This window comes from Cannabis sativa, chromosome 2, assembly GCF_029168945.1.
Source record: "Cannabis sativa cultivar Pink pepper isolate KNU-18-1 chromosome 2, ASM2916894v1, whole genome shotgun sequence".
Taxonomy (NCBI): Eukaryota; Viridiplantae; Streptophyta; class Magnoliopsida; order Rosales; family Cannabaceae; genus Cannabis; species Cannabis sativa.
Genome location: NC_083602.1, coordinates 90,436,758 through 90,457,013, shown reverse-complemented (window position 1 = coordinate 90,457,013; position 20,256 = coordinate 90,436,758). Strand labels below are relative to the sequence as shown.

The window sequence follows — 20,256 nt, the reverse complement described above, 5'->3', positions numbered from 1 at the left end:
ATAACATAGTCATAAGTATAACAATATCACAACATCAAATCAATTCATACCATATTTGCATACATATAACAACATGTCATATCACACATTATTCTCACATACAATACAACATCATATCACAGTGTAATTATAAAGCATGCTATACTCACACATATAACACATAGTATCTTATCGCACATTGTACTCACATACGATAATCTACTCCCACTCATGTTGATCAGACATGAAGTGTAACTTGCCCTGCCTTGTGCTGTTCTCACACTCGGCATCCAATAGGGCAATCCCTTATCACAAGTTGTTCTCACCCATGATAGGATGACCTGCAAGTAAACCCATACAAGCAGCCAAAAATATATCCTGCAGTGCTATGCTCACACCAGCAGCAGAACCTATCCTATAAGTGCTATCCTCACACAAACAGTCAAAAGCCTTATCACTATCACACACTAATAACATTAGCATAAAACAACAATCTACCATAAAACATGTAAATACAAACCCATAATACAGTTGTATGTTTCAACATACACCCTGTGCACAGATGTCCACTCTTCTTACCTCAGTTGTTAAGAACACCTTCTTGCTACTCCAAGCACCTCAATAAATTTTCTTGTTGAGGACAAGATCCTCAAATCCCTTTGCTTAAGACTTGTTATCTCGTCACTACTACCTCTTCACATATTTCTATTCGATGTCTCAAGCCCGCAAGCCTTGATTATAAATCCAAAACTTTAAGAATGAAGGTAGAATATAAGAAGAATTGTGGAAGGTTTGAGAGGAGCAAACATGAAGAAGAATGAGGCTTTGACTAATTGGTTTGGAGAGGAAAAATAAAACTATGATAGTTTAGGGTTTGATAAAAAGATTATGAGATATCGTATTCTGATAGGTTTAGGTTAACTAAAAATAATAATATATAATAAAATGCTAAAATATTATTAAATCAACAAATATCTAAATTTTTAAATTTTAAAAGTAAGCCCTTTATTTCGTAACTTTAGGCTCAGTTTTCACCCAGAAAAATTCCGAATTATGATATAACTATTTCTACAAAATTTATAGATCTTTGAATTATCTTTCCAACGCCACTGGAATCACCTCAATCGGAGCTCTAAAACTCTAGATATGATCATTTTAGTAAAACAGTTTTTAATCCTGCGAATTTATCAAAACCTACGAATTTTTTTAACATTAATTCCATTATAATGTTATTTAATGCACTTCATACAATAGATTAAACCCACTAAATAATCTATAAAACTCTAATAGACTTTCATATTGGGCTTTAATTGAGTAATTATCCTAATTCGTAAAAACACCATAATTTTACCTTGACACTTACTATAATTTCAACTATGTTAGAAATCTATCAATACTATTCTAAGCAATAGTCTCTATTCACTATTAGTAGAAATAAATGAATATTTATTCTCACACAAATTGTATAACAAATAAAATTTAAAATATATGTATATTTTTACCGGGTATTACATTCTACCCTCCTTAAAGAAATTTCGTCCTCGAAATTTAACTACCAAATACACGAGGGACTTCATGTTTGTCACCACTTATTACATGACCTCCTTATCTACCTTATGGACCCAACAAATATGTACTTAACTTTTATCTTATTGGTCAAACTACAACACATATAACATATACAGTCTAATTTAAGTATTGTTATTCCTTTATATATTACTTAAATAACAAACATACTCCATCACAATACTTACATATACGTGCTTTAAATACATAAATTTTGCAATAACATGCTCGTAATTTTATATAAAAAAACTCTTCTCTTATGAACATCCTTATATGCCACTTGAGAACACATTATACAATACAAAAATAACAAACAACAAGGAGTAGGGTAGAAGAACTTATGCAAACTTCTCTTTAATTGTTCCCATTCTTTCATTGAATGTTAATTTTTTTTTTAACTTAATTTCCTCCATAAAGCTACAATTCCGTTATTATAGTTACGTAGCATAATTATTAAGAATGTTGCCCTACACATAACGATCCAATATATCATCAACAAACCGATGTCATTCAAACAGACCACATGTCTTCTATAAATTACATGAACTACATGTAAGCTAAAGATCGTTAAAGGTCTTCTTACACATGCGAGCTAGCCAATATATAGGCTTAGAAGCACACACAAGCTAACATACTCTCAGGAATGAGCTACATGCATATCACTATAAAAGAAACATTTACTAATCCATCCAACTTATGAAATAGGAATAAAATTTACTATCAAAATCACTCTTTCTAAGAATAACTCGAGAACGAAAATCGCTTAATCCAACTCTCATATATATTTTTCTTTACTCGCTTAATCATATACCATTTATTTGTACTAAATGAAACCATTACATATATGTAGGGATCACAACCCTAACATCATACTCATAGCACAATCATAGCAATAACATATAAAAATTATTTCAATCATATCATGTCTTTACCATAATATTGGCATATCATAGCCATTTCTTACATAACCTGGGCCTAGCCTAGCCTTACAATATCCTGGGCCTAATCTGCCCATATAATAACCTGGGCCTATGTAGCCCTACCATTGTTATAGGATAGGGTATCTCTATATTCAACAGTAACATCACTGTATCATACCCCACTATAACAATGTCATACACGAATCAGACAAATGTAGGGTAGGGTATCTCTACATTCAACGGCCTTATCCCGTATCATACCCCACCATAATAATTTCAAACACGACTCAGAAAAATGCAGGGTAGGGTATCTCTACATTCAACGGCCTTACCCCGTATCATACCCCATCATGGTCCCTCACTTTACCTGAGACGTTAGCATACAACTTGCAGCATACAACACACAATATATGAATGCAACATACAAATACATCATACAACACACAACCTGAAACATACAAATACAACATACAACATATACAAGTCATACAACCATAATCTATGTATCAATTCACAAACTCATATTGTGTCCATACCACACATTCTCAGTACTATATACATATTCATAAAAACAAATCATAAGTCATATTTCAATACATAAAGAATTTAAATTTATGCAGATAAACACATACAAAACTATCTAATTTCCTTACGAATCACGGAGACTCTTATTTGTCACAATCTATTCTTCTATTATAACCTTAATGATTAGATTTCACCCTTAACCAAAATTCAACAGATTAATTAAAACTTACAGTACAGTGAGTCGAGCTCGTCTTGTGGCAATGAACTTTACATGTTAGGGTCAACCACATCCTTTAGGACCGTATTGCTCTGATACCATATTGTAACGCCCCGATTTCCCGAGACGTCACACTAGCTAGTCCGTTTAAAACCATTTAAGATAAAGACAATAAAAGACTTCTTTAATGAAAAATAACTAAGCATGAGATCTCATTATTTTTAAAACAAAACATTTATTTATTCATAACCTTAAAATATAAAGCTTTACAAAAACTATTTGAATCATAATCTTAAATGAAATATTTTTAAACCAAAACATCGTGACAATCCCCTAACATGTAATCCACGCCTCGAGCTCGCCATCCTCACTGCTTAGTTTTATCTTTACCTGCACACAGAGTACCCGTGAGCTAACGCCCAGTAAGAAGAGCTATGTAGGACATAACCCCCCCAACTTGATAACATAGTCATAAGTATAACAATATCACAACATCAAATCAATTCATACCATATTTGCATACATATAACAACATGTCATATCACACATTATTCTCACATACAATACAACATCATATCACAGTGTAATTATAAAGCATGCTATACTCACACATATAACACATAGTATCTTATCGCACATTGTACTCACATACGATAATCTACTCCCACTCATGTTGATCAGACATGAAGTGTAACTTGCCCTGCCTTGTGCTGTTCTCACACTCGGCATCCAATAGGGCAATCCCTTATCACAAGTTGTTCTCACCCATGATAGGATGACCTGCAAGTAAACCCATACAAGCAGCCAAAAATATATCCTGCAGTGCTATGCTCACACCAGCAGCAGAACCTATCCTATAAGTGCTATCCTCACACAAACAGTCAAAAGCCTTATCACTATCACACACTAATAACATTAGCATAAAACAACAATCTACCATAAAACATGTAAATACAAACCCATAATACAGTTGTATGTTTCAACATACACCCTGTGCACAGATGTCCACTCTTCTTACCTCAGTTGTTAAGAACACCTTCTTGCTACTCCAAGCACCTCAATAAATTTTCTTGTTGAGGACAAGATCCTCAAATCCCACTGCTTAAGACTTGTTATCTCGTCACTACTACCTCTTCACATATTTCTATTCGATGTCTCAAGCCCGCAAGCCTTGATTATAAATCCAAAACTTTAAGAATGAAGGTAGAATATAAGAAGAATTGTGGAAGGTTTGAGAGGAGCAAACATGAAGAAGAATGAGGCTTTGACTAATTGGTTTGGAGAGGAAAAATAAAACTATGATAGTTTAGGGTTTGATAAAAAGATTATGAGATATCGTATTCTGATAGGTTTAGGTTAACTAAAAATAATAATATATAATAAAATGCTAAAATATTATTAAATCAACAAATATCTAAATTTTTAAATTTTAAAAGTAAGCCCTTTATTTCGTAACTTTAGGCTCAGTTTTCACCCAGAAAAATTCCGAATTATGATATAACTATTTCTACAAAATTTATAGATCTTTGAATTATCTTTCCAACGCCACTGGAATCACCTCAATCGGAGCTCTAAAACTCTAGATATGATCATTTTAGTAAAACAGTTTTTAATCCTGCGAATTTATCAAAACCTACGAATTTTTTTAACATTAATTCCATTATAATGTTATTTAATGCACTTCATACAATAGATTAAACCCACTAAATAATCTATAAAACTCTAATAGACTTTCATATTGGGCTTTAATTGAGTAATTATCCTAATTCGTAAAAACACCATAATTTTACCTTGACACTTACTATAATTTCAACTATGTTAGAAATCTATCAATACTATTCTAAGCAATAGTCTCTATTCACTATTAGTAGAAATAAATGAATATTTATTCTCACACAAATTGTATAACAAATAAAATTTAAAATATATGTATATTTTTACCGGGTATTACATCATGTTAGTTTATTGCATATGCAAACATTCAATATTTATTGTCGACAAAAATTTCAATAAATGATAATTTCCTCCCATATTGACATAACTTATAGAGATCTCTTTAAATTACATATTTTCAAATATGTTTATCATTTATAGGTACCTATATAGAATCACTTCAGGGATTCAATTATGATCAAATGTGTTATGTCTAACTTCTCTTGGGAGTCTTTTCGAGTACCGTTTTCATCGCGGTTATCATTTTAATACTTTATAACATTAATGTATCTCCATGAGTACCTCTAGATTTAACAACTTCAGGGCAAATCAAATGAACATTTATTAATAATTTCTACATTGTTCATTTACGCTTCAGGCGTTTTCAACTCATTCTATCTCAACTTTGAATAATATTGATTTGCAGTTGGTATATATCATTTTGAACTATATTGTTCTTATATACTTTGTGCAAGGATCATTTTTCAAAAATTATCATCATCCCAACTGCTTCTCTCCCCCTGATCGAGAGAATTTTTAAAAATTGTGATATCTAATAATATTAATATACCTGTAGGGATTTCAGTATATCACAATGAATCAATATTTGTTTAAACTCATATATACTATATGACATTGAACTTTAGGTTCAATAAACTTCAGTTTCAAGTTCAATCCTTATGAACTTAATTCATTTCTAAGAATGAGTCATACGTGTATAATTAGAAATACATAAATTTACATATTTTGTAAATGCATGATTATATAATCTTATCACATCGATAAGAAACTATGCAATAAAAATCTAACAATGGCTCAAGATTGTTAAGAAAATATAATTTAAATATTTTCTATGTGCATATATATGCACATTCTTCTTTTGAGCCTTATAAATAACAATGAGAAGAATCTTCTGGTTCTTCAACAAAATTTAGTCAAATTCTTTGACAATTTATTGCATATGATTGATCATGTCAAAATAATTCAATTCATGAACTTCAGGTTCACTATAATTTGTATTTCAATGAAACTTTCAAAATGTAATGTAAATTCATTACAACATAATCATTACAAGTTTCATTTTTATATACACGAATAATATAATTATATTATTCTCTAAAACATATACACTCTTCAGGAATCACTATCATCAATTCAATGATGTGTATAATTTAAAAGATACATGACAACTTCATCATGTTATTGTAATGGTCAAATAGATATAACCACAACATATCATTCATTTTTCCTGATATCTTTTTAACAAGTCGTCTAATTTATTAATAGACTATTCATCAGTCTAATTATCATGACTTGATATATTATATATTTAAATGTACAACAAGTACATATAATAAGTTATTTATTATCACTTTCATAACTAGATAAAAGTTACACATCTAGGTACATACAAAGACATTTTACTACTCAAAGTAGCAATTGTTTGTAAGACTTCTTCAGGAAGCTTTTCAACTAATCATTTTGTGATTCTTTATCACTTTGATTATATTGGATCACTAACAAATATTAGTAAATTATATATCCACTTTTGGGAATATGCAAACTGAATTATATAGTAACTATATATTTACATATCATGTACCAACAATAGTTTGAAACTATTGATTTCAAGAAATAATAAAATATGTATATATTAATTTGCTTCTGACATTACCAATATATGTGAAATCTATATTCTTTGAAATAGAATTTCATGCCTATTCATTCTCTTTAGGTAATGATATTTAAATATTCTAAATGTACAATAAGTTTGTACAATTCACATTCTATTAAATAATCAAGTATACTTTTATCTTGACTATAAGTGTGTCCGTACTACAGGTACGCGACCACTATTATTCAATTCCACACATGATATATAGATTTCATGCACTTTGATTGTGTGTGGTATCTCATCTTTTGGTTATTTCCAATTTCTTCTGGAAATATTTGAGTAGCAAACAATGCCATTGATTATTTAAAATCATTACATTCACTTCGGGGAATGACGTTGAACAAGTAGAACATTATTATAAATTTCTTAAAAATTTATTACTTGTTCATCCATAAAAATATAAGAAATTATTCAACAATTTCTTTTACGATATTTCAAAGAATATATGAATGCAATTTTTGCATAGTCTCCAAGATGTATGCAAAATTTAATCTTTAATATATGTCAGATTCAATAATTTGCAACATTGCAAGTAATAACAATGTATAATAACATGACTAATACGAGGAATCTTTAAAAGTAATTGACTTCAATTCGTATCATTCTCTGCAGGGAATGATAAACAATAAATACATGCCTCATGTATTTAAATAACATTAGTCATGCTCATTGTTATTCTTATACTTTGATGTTTCAATGCAATTTTCTTAACATTCTTTTTGGATATTCAAAACCCACTATAAAATTGCATCAATAATAATCATTTTTAATGATTCTTTAGTTGTATTCACATAAATACAATCATTTTTTTTTTATAAATATAAAACATTTACTTCAGGAAATGTTTGTCAAAATCTATATCGATATTAGATTACTTTTCATTGTCCTCAAAGAATACAAGAATATATATATAAATATGTATTCATCTCTTTCATTATATATCCATCAACTATATAATGAATATTACGTTTGCATAATCTTCAAGATATATGCAAGATTTTATTGAGGACGCATAATCATCAGGATATATGCAATATTTTATCGAGGATGCATAATCTTCAGGATATATGCAATATTTTATCGATGATGCATAATCTTTAAGATATATGCAATATTTTATCGATGATGCATAATCTTCAGGATATATGCAATATTTTATCGATGATGCATAATCTTCAGGATATATGCAATATTTTATCGATGATGCATAATCTTTAGGATATATGCAGTATTTTATCGATGATGCATAATCTTTAGGATATATGCAATATTTTATCGATGATACATAATCTTCTGGATATATGTATAATTTATATAGATTTTCTCTATCATATCATAGGCACACATATATTGTAAATATTATGAATGATAAGAATATAATATATATATATGAAATCAATAATAAATATATAAAAACATATACATACATATATAATATATAGATATATAGATAAAAAGAAAAAAGAAAACAAAGGATTTCTTGAAATTGTTTCAGTCAGATAAGTATATATATAAATATATATTTAGTGTATCGTGACTTTGAAACAATTCAAGAACTTTAACAAAATACTTACATTGGGACTTGGGCAGAGACTCATGCTTGAAGCTTGGGCAGAGACTCGTGCTGATAACGTGTTATAAAATAATATAGAATAATATAAAGTAGATGAGAAGAAAGAAGAAGAAGATGAAGAGAGAAAGAGAAAGTGAATGAGAATTTCTGAGTTGTTTATTCCAATGGGGTGAACCCCTATTTATACAAATACAAGAGTGAGATATTAAGAAACTAAGAAAAAGGGAAACTAAGAAGAAGAGGAATGTTGATTACAATTAATGGTAATAAATAAAAGATTTGGACATCCACATAATTATTAATATTTATAACACTTTTCATTTATTAATTAATTACATTTTTCTTCATATGGAGAATTTTCAAAAATATACTTATTTTGTGTTTTATTTACAATTTTATGGCTTAAAATTTTTAATTACAAAAATATTTTTATAAAATTTTAAAATTATAAATATACACTTTGCTCAATAAAAAATAATAAAAATAATAAAGAGAAATCAACCCCGCGATAACTATAAATCAACCATAAATAAACTACAAAACAACAAAAAAAAACCTATTAAAGTAGTCTCATAATAATTATAATATAACTATAAATAAACTATAAAACAACCAAAAAACGGTTTATTATTTTTATTGAAAATATATTTTTGTAAATAAAAGAATTCAATTAGTAAAAATGAATTTTTTTCCGTATTGATGTATTTTTGTAATTTTTTTTCAAATTTTTAGTCTATAAATTTTTCTAAAAATATATCTTTCAAATTTATATTTTTTTTTTACCATTTTTAAGAACATAATAATATAAAAAAATATATATTATGTTTAATTAATTTTTTTTTTTTTTTGTAACTTCTAGTGTTGATGGTTGGAATTTGAAAACTAATGAAGCTAAAATTATATTTTTTTGTGTTAAAGCAACATAATTATAGTGTTTATGGTTGAAGTTGCTCTTAGGAGTAAACAAAAATAAATTGGTAGAACTAATACTTCATAATAAAGATCACTAATTGAAATTATGAAAAAGTCAACAACAAATCTAAAAATTTGGACAAAAAAGTTTGATATGTTCAATTTTGACCCCTAATTCACTTGAAGACACTATATTTATGCAGAATCTAAACTAGAAAGCAAGAAAGGAAGTAAAGATACTTCTTGAAATCATATACATGTATTCATATATGTTTAATTAAGTTACAATGATGAATGAGTAACTAGTTACTAGTAACTTTTTTTTACATTACTAGAATGAATACACCATTCTTGCAAGAACTTTGATGATATCCTCCATAGATGGCCTATGTAAAGGGTCATCTTCCACACAAGCCTTGGCTAAAACAGCCAAACACAAAGTTTCAGCAAGAGAATAATCATGTTTAAGAGATGGATCCATGAAACACTTGAGTTGTTCAAAGCAACCACCTTCACTATTATCACTACTATCTCCACTACCTCCCAAGAATCTAATGGATTCTCTAAATGATTTCTCCTCACAACACTCTCTACCTGAAATGAGCTCAAGAAGAACAGTCCCAAATGCAAATATGTCAATCTTATCTGATTCCAAGCTCTGTGGAAGGTACTCTGGGGCCCGAACACTTCGGTTGTTGCAATAATTTCCCTTAGAAGATGCACCAAAAGGAGTTGAACCTATGTCACCAAGCTTTGCTCTACAATTTGATGTAACAAAAATGTTTCTACTATGCAAATTCATATGAGCATAAGAAGGAAATGTACAAAAGTTTAAGTAATGAAGACCGGTAGCTATATCAAAGGCGATTTGTGTCCTTTGATGCCATTTAAGAGGAGTTGTTTGATTAGTTAAACAATCTCTTAAACACCCTTTTGTAGGGTACTCAAACACAACATAACACCATGAAAAATCATCATCACTTTCTCCATAACAAACACCAAGTAACTTAACAATGTTGATGTGATTGATTTTCGAGTGTAGATCAATAACAGGGCGAGTTTCTTCAAATCTCATCTTCTTAACAATCACATTAACATTATGATCATCCATGTTACCTTTGTAGACTTGAGAACAAACCTTATTCTCTTCACAAAAATCCCTTGTAGCCCTCTTAATCTCTTCCATACTATAACTTAACAAAGAAAATTTTATCCCAACAAGAAAATCAGGAGATAAACAAGTAGAAGAAGAGATTGGAGTAGTGAAGGAATGGTACTTGGTGTTGTTATTATTCCCTTTCTTCATTTTCATAAAGGCTCTTATATAATAAATAGCACAAGTTACCAATAACAAAAGTAGTAGAAATATCCCAATAACACATCCAACTATAAACAACACCTTCCTTTGTATTGAACTTTTCATTGGTTTTTTTGAAATTGGAAGAAAATTAGGAGGTGGGGATGGTCCATGTGTGAAACTTGGGATACTTAAATTTATGATTGAATCAACTCTTAAAGGAACTAAAATAGTTGTACTTGTAAAAATAGTTGGCTCTCCATTTCCCAAATGATTAATTTCAGATAAATCATTAAGTGAAACACCAAATTTCCTAATCAAATCACTTGTTTTATCACCTTCAATTAAAGGGTATGTTACCAAATACTTTATTCCCTTAAGACTAGTCAAATTATCAGGACAAGCACAATTTAATGGCAAGTGAATATTTGAACCAGCTTTGACATAATTTCTTGTTCCAAATGGATTTTCTAAGTAAAGAGTAATCCTTTTCACTAACCCATTAAAAACCCCACAAGCAATTTCTATTAGTGATGTGTTTTGAAGAGGTGTGTAGCTAAAATTTGACTGAAAAAATTGACCCAAACAAGAACAATTTATGGGAATAAGAACATCTCTACCTGTTTTGAGTGACTCAAATGAAGATGTGAGATTGTTTAAGTGAAGTAAATCATTAGTGTTGAGATTAAACAAAGCTGAGATTGTTGAAATTGCCTGAAATTTTTGGTTAGCTCTATACACAAGAAATGTTTTGCATGAATCTTGAGATAAATGATTACATGTATATCTTGTACCTTGATTGGTTACATTTGAAGAACAATCATTTGGGTCATAATATTGTTGACCATAGATTAAGTTGACTCTTATGATCAAAACAATAACAAAGTAGTGGTAATAATAATAGTAGTATTTCATGGCTGTTTGATTAGAAAAAACACAACTTGAAAATAAGAAGAGTTACTTAGAATTTAAAGGTGAGAAAATAATCATTTTTTATTGGTTAAATGATTGCCTTTGATTAACAGCTCTTAATTTAATTTTTTAAATAATAAAAATATTATGGAGTTGAGAAAAAGTCAACAGGTGAAAAAAGTATGAATAAGTATAATATTCAAAAGATTTATAGTGTGTGATAATTAAAATCATAAAACAACATAAGGAGCCGGCTGAGATGCTAATGGCAATTGGAATCAAATATATATTCAAAGCAAAATAAAAACAAAAAAACTTGACCTTTACTTGCCTGTTCTTTTGCAATTTGGAACCAGTTTCAATATATTATTTAAAATATTTATATATATAAAAGTATGACCTTTACTTGCCTGTTCTATGATGTATTCCTTTAAAAAGATGTATTGATGCATCTTTTATCTGTTTCGGAATTTAGAAGAAATTTTTAATTTAATTTTTTTTCATATTCGTGTACGTTATATTTTGAAAAATTTAGAATAATTTAAAATATAAAAAGTAGTGTTCAAACAGTCAATTTCACACGTGTATAAAATAAAATAGTCACTCGTACAATACAATGTTTGAACCCTATTTTTGCCGTGTTAAATTTTTAATAGAATTTCTTAAAATTTTACAAGATATTTTAAATAACTATAATATAATATATGTGACCATAAGAAAAAATTTGACTAAAAAATTATTTCGAATACCAAAATAGATAAAAGTGCATCGGTGCATCTCTTTTAAAGGGGTGAATGGTAGAATTTTCTAAAAATATATATTAATTTAATTAGGCTTGTTTGAACTTTGAATTATGTTTGGATTGAATCAAAAAATAAATTAAGAGGTTAATACTTTTGGAAAATTCTACAATGCACCTCTTCAAAAGGGATACACCGATACATCTCTATCTGTTTTAGTATCCGAAATAATTTTTTAATCAAATTTTTTCTCATGGTCATGTAAATTATATTTATTTAAGACATCTTGCAAAATTTTAAGAAATTCAGATAAGTTTAACACGCTGAAAATTATGTTCAAGTAGCTATGGTTTGTACAAATAAGTTGACTATTTTATTTTATACGCGCGTAAAATGTAATTTTTCGAACATTTGCGTTTATCTATATTGTAAATTATTCCGAATTTCTCAAAATTTTGTAGGATATCTTAAATAGCTATAACGTACATGAATATGAAAAAAAAAATAGACTGAAAATTTTTTCTAGATACCGAAACAAGTAGAGGGTGCATCAGTACATCCCTTTATCCCTTTTAAAGGGGTGCATTGTAAAATTACCCAATACTTTTACAGTACATTCCCAAAAATAAGTGTATTCATGCATTTTCATCGTGTTTATAATATTGAGTAATTATAATTTTAATTTTTTAGTATAAATTGTAGTTATTTAAAATATTTTATAAAACTCCAAGAAATTAAAAATATTTTACAATATAAAAAGTAAAGTTTAAACAAGTATACAAAACAAAAAAAAGTACACATAACAAATTATTTAAACTTTATTTTCAGCGTATAGTATTTTATCTTGAATAACTACATTATAAACTATCATACAAAAAAATAAAATTAAAATTTAGATGTCAAAAACATGAAAAGGTGTATTAGTGTACCACTTTTTGATGGTGAACAGTAAAATTTTCTAAATAATATTTTCTGTTAAAAAAAAATACAATTACTTTGTATCTTCATCTTGAAGAGATCCATACCATTTTGAAAATAAAAATAAGAAACAAAGAGTGGAAGTTAACTAGTGAAGCTTTAAGTCAAGAATGTTTGGAAGTGACAATTGTCTATTTCTTAATTTGTCAATAATTATTAAACTTGGCATATCTTTCTAATTATGGGTATAAAAAACCATAAAGCCTCAAATTTCCATTTGGTAAAACAGAGATGCAACTAGGCTAAACTGAAATACCATATAATACAAAACTTGGATAACAAAAAATAAAATAACAAAAAATGTTGGAAAGTGAAGACTGATCAACGCTTGACCCATTGGTAGCTCTTTCTTGCTTTTGCCTTTCCTGGTTTTTTCCTTTCCACCATTCGAGGGTCCCTCGTCAAGAAACCGGCTGTTCATACAAACCAACTAGTTTAGCCAAAAACCCTTAAAGAAGCAATACAAGGATCAAGGAAAGAAAAGAAAAGCCGAGCAGAAAAATGTGGTCAACTAATCGATACTGTATTTCGATAATGCTATTGTGATGTGATCTCTAATCAAGAACCCCAGAAATTTTTTTAGATGCAAATACTAGAGATGCCTTTTTTTGTGTCCATAACGAAAAGATACCTAAAATCAAATTGCATATCCTTAACACTAGAAATCAACAATCCTCAAACAATCCCATATTCCACTCAAAACCTCTTCAGTAGTCAGTACCCATTTTCTAGGCCATGGCCCATACTACAGCATGCATATCATATAAGGGAAAATGAAATGTACCATCTCTTAGCGGAGGGCGCAAATCTGGTTCCCAGTTTTGCAGCGCCCTACTGATCCCCAAAAGAACAGCTCCAACTTGGCCTGTCATCAAACATTATAGATTTTCCTATGATTAGAAAATAGTGCAATCAAACTAATGAATGGACATCTGAGAACTCGTACCATCAGCATAGTCAGAAATTAAATTATAATCCGTGACAGCACCACATACAAAAGAAAAAACCAAAGAACTTACCCTTCAAAGCTAAGAAGGTATATAGTGCTCAAACCATGACAAATAAGGATATAAGATTTAATTTTGTGCTTCCTAATTGTGCGGCTCAGCTCTCATTTCTTTAAACTAAAATCACATTTCTATTGCTAACATGATAAAGTAATCAAGCATGTGAAACCAGAGCAGAATTAGACCAACCTGTTGTACCACCTCCTTTGACAGTACAAGTAACATCCCAAAGCCCCAAAGTTTTTGTCTCAGAGAAAGGCCGAAGGAGGGCAGCACGATGATCGAGCATTGGAAAATAGACATCAAATTCTTTTTCATTAACAAGGAATTTACCATCACCAGGTTCAATCCAAACACGGGCAACACTACATTTCCTTCTTCCTGTACCATAAGACCTTCCTTTGTCATCTACTTGCCTGACTCTAGCTTTAGCAGCTTCCTCCTGCTTCTGACGCTCTATTTCTGCTCTTGAAGATTTCCTTGTAGTTTTCTCATATCTCAAATCTTCTAGTTCACTTAAAGGGGGCAATCCCTCAACTCCTTCCAAATCCTTTAGAGCAATCAAACTGTCAAGCATGTCATCGGTGATCCCAGATGCAGCAATAAGATCACCAAAAGCACGATTTGGACCTGTAAATAAGCATATTGAATCAGTATACAATCTAATGATAACTAGTAAGACTTACATAAGGAAATTGAGGTGGCGTTTGGTTGGAGTTAATGAAATAGAATGGAAAAGAAACAATTTTTATTTCATTCTTTTCTTCGGTTGCATTTTAAAGTATTGGAATGATTTTTCCATCATTTTGGTGGAATGACTATTCCATTTTGAGATCGAAAGAAAGACCATCTGAGGTAAGATATTTTAATTTTGATTTTATTCCATTCTCTTTCCTATTCCAATGTTTTCATTCCCTCCAACCAAGTGCCACCAGTTGGGAGGAATGAAAACACAAAAATAGGAATAGAATTGAATTGAATAAAATTTAAAATGTATTAAAAAACATTATCCTGCATAGGAATGATCTTTCTTTACATTTCAAAATGGAATACCAAAATGGTTAAAAAGTCATTCCAAATGACATTCGAAAACTTTAAAATGTAATCAAACAATGGAATAGAATGAAAACTGATTGATTTCTATTCCATTCCATTTCCTTACTCCCAACCAAACGCAGCCTTAAGAAAATGCAAAGTTTTATTGGTATAATTAATCATAACCCATATTCTTATGAAGTTAGAAACTGAATTCCAAACACAGAATTCTCAACAAAAACTTACAACATGCTTGTTTGTATTTGTAAGGTTTTGTTTCCATTAATTTACTATACTAACAAGTCCAATAAGCCAAATAAAGTACATTTTCATAGAAAGTTCATAAATTTGGAGAAAAATTACAATATTCAACACAAATATCCTGGTTTAAAGAAAATTCAATGGCAATACCTTTGATTATAACAGAGAGTTGTTGTTCCTCTTCTTGAAGCATCTGCAACTCTTCATCTCTATCCTTCTCATTACTAACCTCAATCTCAGCTTCACCAACACTACTCACATAATCCCCAGTATCAAACAAATCGGTTTTCTCCTCTTCCTCTAAGCTCCACGGCTTATACCCTTCCGCAGTTTCCCACTCACCGTCCCCGGTTTTCAACCACGAATCAGCCTCTCCGGGTTCAATTCCGACGGTCTTAGAATTATCTTCAAACAAAGGGTCGAACTTTCCTTCAGTTTCCTGAGAAAGCTTCCAGACATTGGTCTCGGATTGATCCCCGCCATTGTTGTTGCGATTGGAGGATGAGGAAGAGAAGAATCTGGGAGTGGAAATGAAAGTTGGGGTTTTGGAATTGGATGGAGATGATGAGATTTGAGGTTTGAGATGAGAAGTGAAGTTTGAGGAAATTAGGGTTAGGGTTCGAAGATGAGAGGGTTTAGGGAGAAGACGGGAAAGCATGGTGGTGAATCTGAGAAAGCCAAGCCCCAAATTCTGGTCTGGGATTCTAAAACCCTTGCCAAATTATGCCAAAAACGATGTCGTTTTCCAAACCCTGATGTCGTTTTTTATTTTTATTAGGGATGATACAACAAAAAGGTCGAGAAAAAAAAGGTCACTTGTTTTAGAATACAACAAAAAAGTTGTTTTGGATCTGTGGGAGAAGGTAGGTAGCATTGGTCAACCGAACTTGCCTTGGGTCATATTAGGTGACTTTAATGCCATGTTCTCGTAGCAAGGCAGAAACGGGGGAAGAAAAATTCAACCAAAGACATAGAGGATGCTCAAAATTGGCTAGCCATGGGCCAAGTCGGGGAATAAAATTGTTCGGGAGTCTATTTTACGTGTTCAAACAAGCATGAGGTTGGTGAACTTATTTTTCTAAACTTGATAGGATCTTTGTTAGAAATTGGCTGGATGTTTTTCCTAAAACTGATGCTTATTTCAAGTGGGATAATGCTTCGGATCATAGCTACTGTATTATCCGTAGCCATGAACACAACAATGTGGGATATAAAGTCTTTAGATTTTGTAACTATTGGGCTAATATTCCTAATTTCAAGCATTGTGTGTTAAGCACCTGGAGTATTCCAACAACGAGGAAAGGATTAGATGGAATAATACAGCATCTTTCTCGTGTTATACAGGGGTTAAAAAAAATCAGCAGGTATGAGGTGGGTGATAGAAATACCGTGAAGCTAAGGAGAATTACAGTAGAATTCAAGGAGAAGCTGCCTCGAATCCAACTGATGTAAACCTTCAGCAGGCTGCCTCAGACCAGTTGCAGCAGCTTCAACAGTTGCAGAAGAATTACTCCAGTTTTGTCATTCAGCAGAGTAAGATAATTTGGGTCAAGTTTTGTGACGAAAATTCAAGTTTCTTCCATGTTGCCATGAGGAAAAGGAAGCTCGAAAACAGAATAACTACCTTTACTAAAGGTAACACTATTGAAGATGATTTTGACAAGGTGAGGAATCATTTTATATCTCATTTTAAGCAATTCATGGGTAGCAGAAGTTTGGCTACCAGCAGAATAGATAAAGAGAGTATAAAACAGGGTACTTGTCTCAATTTGATGCAGCAAGTGAATCTCATCAGGCCTTTTAGTAAGAGTGATGTGAAGAAAGCTATCTTTAGCATTCACTCCTCTAAAAGCCCTGGTTTGGATGGATTGGGTCGAATTTTTTTAAAGATCTTTGGAGGGATATTGGTGATGATATATCTAAGGTTGTTTTTTATTTCTTTCAAAATGGAAGAATGCCTAAGAGCTTGAATGGAACAGTGATTTCTTTAATTCTAAAGGTGGCCAACCCGAAGTCAGCTAGTGATTATAGGCCAATTGCCTGCTGTAATACAATATACAAATGCATTTCAAAAATTATTTGTACAAGGCTTTCGGAAGTGCTCGCTTCTCTTGTCCAAAGCAACCAAGGGGCTTTTGTGAAAAACAGACTTCTTGCACATAACATTATGATTTTTCAAGATCTCCTTAAAGGTTACTCGAGGAAAAACATTTCGGCGAGATGCATTATGAAGATTGACCTAAGCAAGGCCTATGATACGGTTGACTGGTTGTTTGTTGAAGATTTGTTGAAGCTCTTTTGTTTTCCCTCTCGTTTCATCAGTTGGATAATGACTTGTTTGAAGGGAACCTGTGACAGTCAATAGTCCCGTGATCCGTAAAGGGATATACCGGGTAAGTTGTGCAATCCCACACTGCCTAGGGAAGGTCAAGTGGGATGATTCTGAGACTGTGTAGGTATGAGACTACACAGTTGAAGAGAGCTTAAATGAATTGATTGGTACTACCTATATCAACAAGGTGCATCTTCTTTTTTGGTAGCCCATCACAAAAGAACTCCATGGTTAAGCGTGCTTGACCTGGAGTAATTTTAGGATGGGTGATCTCCTAGGAATTTTTTCCAGGAAGCGTGCAAGTGAGGACAAAATACGCTAGAAACACTCGTGTTGGTCTGTAGGTTCAGTCATCAGTCCATGAAGCAGACAAGGTGACGTACTCGTGTATAAGAGCCATTCATTTCTGGGTGTAAGGGCCCAATGGAGGCTTGAAACGGGGACGTTACAAATGGTATCAAAGTCTTGACCTAGCCGAAAGTGTGATCGACGAGGACGTCGGACCTCGTAAGGGAGTGATTGTGAAAGTCAGTAGTCTCGTGATCTGTAAGGGGATATACCGGGTAAGCTGTGCAATCCCACACCGCCTGGGGAAGGTCAAGTGGGATGATTCTGAGACTGTGTAGGTATGAGACTACACAGTTAAAGAGGGCTTAAGTGGATTGATTGGTACTACCTATATCAACAAGGTGCATCTTCTTTTTTGGTAGCCCATCACAAAAGAACTCCATGGTTAAGCGTGCTTGACCTGGAGTAATTTCAGGATGGGTGACCTCTTGGGAAGTTTTCCTAGGAAGCGTGTGAGTGAGGACAAAGCACGCTTGAAATACTTGTGTTGGTCTGTAGGGTCAGTCGTTAGTCCATGAAGCAGTCAGAGTGACGTACTCGTGTATAAGAGCCATTCATTCTGTGGGTGTAAGGGCCCAATGGAAGCTTGAAGCGGGGATGCTACAGAACTAGTTACAACCTTCTTATGAATGGTAGGATTCAAGGTAAGTTCAAAGGTGAGAAAGATCTCCGACAAGGGGATCCTATGTCCCCTCTCATCTTTGTGTTGATCATAGAGTACCTGACCAGACTCATGCCCAGTTCACAGGGAAAAAGGGGTTCGAGTTTCACCCCTTATGCAAACATCTTAAGCTTACTAACCTGTGTTTTGCAGATGATCTTATCATATTTTGCAAGAAGAATCTCAAATCGATTAGTCACTTAAATGATACATTTTTGAGCTTTTGACAGGCAACAAATCTCTTTGCGAATAAATCAAAGACCCATAATTACTTTGGTGGAGTAAAAGATGGAACTAAAGCTCAGATGCTGGACTTAGTCAAAAATAGACGAAGGCTCATTCCCTCTCAAATACTAGGGGTTAAGCTCTGACCAACAAAATGGAAGACTAAAGATTGTGGAGTGATCCTGTACAAGATAAATAAGAATCTAAACTGTTGGGCTAGTAGGAACTGCTCATTTGCTGGACGCGTCCAATTGATTCACTCGGTTCTCCTCGGAGTTAGAAACTTTTGGATGAGTATCTTTACTCTTCCAAATAAAATAACAACAGCCATTGATAGGAGCTGTAAGGAATTTTTATGGGGGACTGCAGGGAACCAGAGCAAGCTCCATCTTACTTCCTTGGAGAAGGTTTGTCTGCTCAAAAAGTTTGGGGTAGTTGGTTTTCGAGATGGTAAAAAGTGGAATAAAGCATTGATGGACAAGTTCCTTTGGGGCATTGCTAGCAAGCAGAAAATCTTTGGGTGAAGTGGATAAATTCAATTTATCTAAAGGAACAATGTTTATGGAGCCTACCCATCAAACAAGACATGAGTGTTATATTATTTATAATAATATAATATATAGATTAAATATGTGTAATAAACTTATAATATGTAACATATGACTATATTAGTTGTCATCTTTTTGTAACATTTGGGGAGTTGTTACTATGAGTAACCTCCACCATTATCACCAACATTAAGAGTGTAAAAGATGTTACACACCTTTATTTGAAATTCTTAATGCTATAGGAGTTATGGTGTGTGTAAGAGTTACATTTGAGTCCATAACATCTATAGGGGTTATGAGTTTGAATTTCAAATGGTGATATCCTAAACACTATATAAAGGAGGTCTATGGTGCTCATTTGGGAGTAAGAGATGTCAAGTTTTCTATCAAGAAAGCACATTGCTAGAAAACCCTAAAAGGCTTGATAATTCCCAAAGCTATTTCCTAGAGAGTTCCCTTAGTGCTTAGAGATAGGGGGAAATAAGCTTTTGGACAAAGGTGTAATACATTGTTCAAGTCATGGTGATCCCCACTAATCTACACTCAAGGTTGTGAGTGAGTATATATATATATTTCTTCATATTATATATATGTGTGTTATATAATATTGTGT

The 20,256-nt window shown here is 31.8% G+C and overlaps 3 protein-coding genes and 1 long non-coding RNA gene across 4 annotated transcripts; 1 reads left to right on the top strand and 3 right to left on the bottom strand.

Annotated features, from left to right (window-relative positions):
* Positions 1-3,422: 3,422 nt before the first annotated feature.
* On the bottom strand, positions 3,423-5,003 carry LOC133035167 (uncharacterized). The gene is made up of 2 exons (XR_009686449.1): positions 4,226-5,003; positions 3,423-3,597 (listed from the first exon to the last, which is right to left on the bottom strand). It is a non-coding gene; the product is annotated as an uncharacterized LOC133035167 (long non-coding RNA).
* A 4,535-nt stretch (positions 5,004-9,538) lies between these two features.
* On the bottom strand, positions 9,539-11,613 carry LOC115720528 (lysM domain receptor-like kinase 4). Its single transcript, XM_030649673.2, has one exon. The coding sequence runs from the start codon at positions 11,509-11,511 to the stop codon at positions 9,631-9,633; it is 1,881 nt and encodes a 626-aa protein (XP_030505533.2). The 5' UTR covers positions 11,512-11,613; the 3' UTR covers positions 9,539-9,630.
* A 1,691-nt stretch (positions 11,614-13,304) lies between these two features.
* LOC115719761 (small ribosomal subunit protein uS9m) lies at positions 13,305-16,390 on the bottom strand. The gene is made up of 4 exons (XM_030648945.2): positions 15,680-16,390; positions 14,423-14,863; positions 14,011-14,091; positions 13,305-13,639 (listed from the first exon to the last, which is right to left on the bottom strand). Exons 1-4 carry the CDS (start codon positions 16,185-16,187, stop codon positions 13,548-13,550), a joined length of 1,122 nt encoding a protein of 373 aa, XP_030504805.1. The 5' UTR covers positions 16,188-16,390; the 3' UTR covers positions 13,305-13,547.
* A 194-nt stretch (positions 16,391-16,584) lies between these two features.
* Positions 16,585-17,894, top strand: LOC133034584 (uncharacterized). The gene is made up of 4 exons (XM_061109696.1): positions 16,585-16,589; positions 16,676-16,757; positions 16,912-17,436; positions 17,529-17,894. The coding sequence occupies exons 1-4, from the start codon at positions 16,585-16,587 to the stop codon at positions 17,892-17,894; spliced, it is 978 nt and encodes a 325-aa protein (XP_060965679.1).
* The last annotated feature ends 2,362 nt before the right edge of the window (positions 17,895-20,256 follow it).

Coding starts and splice junctions, on each gene's coding strand:
- LOC133034584 (XM_061109696.1), top strand. Junction 16,758..16,911: donor ATATAAAGTCTTTAGATTTT/GTAACTATTGGG, acceptor GGTGGGTGATAG/AAATACCGTGAAGCTAAGGA. Junction 17,437..17,528: donor AGATCTTTGGAGGGATATTG/GTGATGATATAT, acceptor TTAATTCTAAAG/GTGGCCAACCCGAAGTCAGC.
- LOC115720528 (XM_030649673.2), bottom strand. CDS start 11,511: ATGAAATACTACTATTATTATTACCACTACTTTGTTATTGTTTTGATC.
- LOC115719761 (XM_030648945.2), bottom strand. CDS start 16,187: ATGCTTTCCCGTCTTCTCCCTAAACCCTCTCATCTTCGAACCCTAACC. Junction 14,092..14,422: donor CAAAGGAGGTGGTACAACAG/GTTGGTCTAATT, acceptor GTTTGATGACAG/GCCAAGTTGGAGCTGTTCTT. Junction 13,640..14,010: donor GCGCCCTCCGCTAAGAGATG/GTACATTTCATT, acceptor TTGTATGAACAG/CCGGTTTCTTGACGAGGGAC.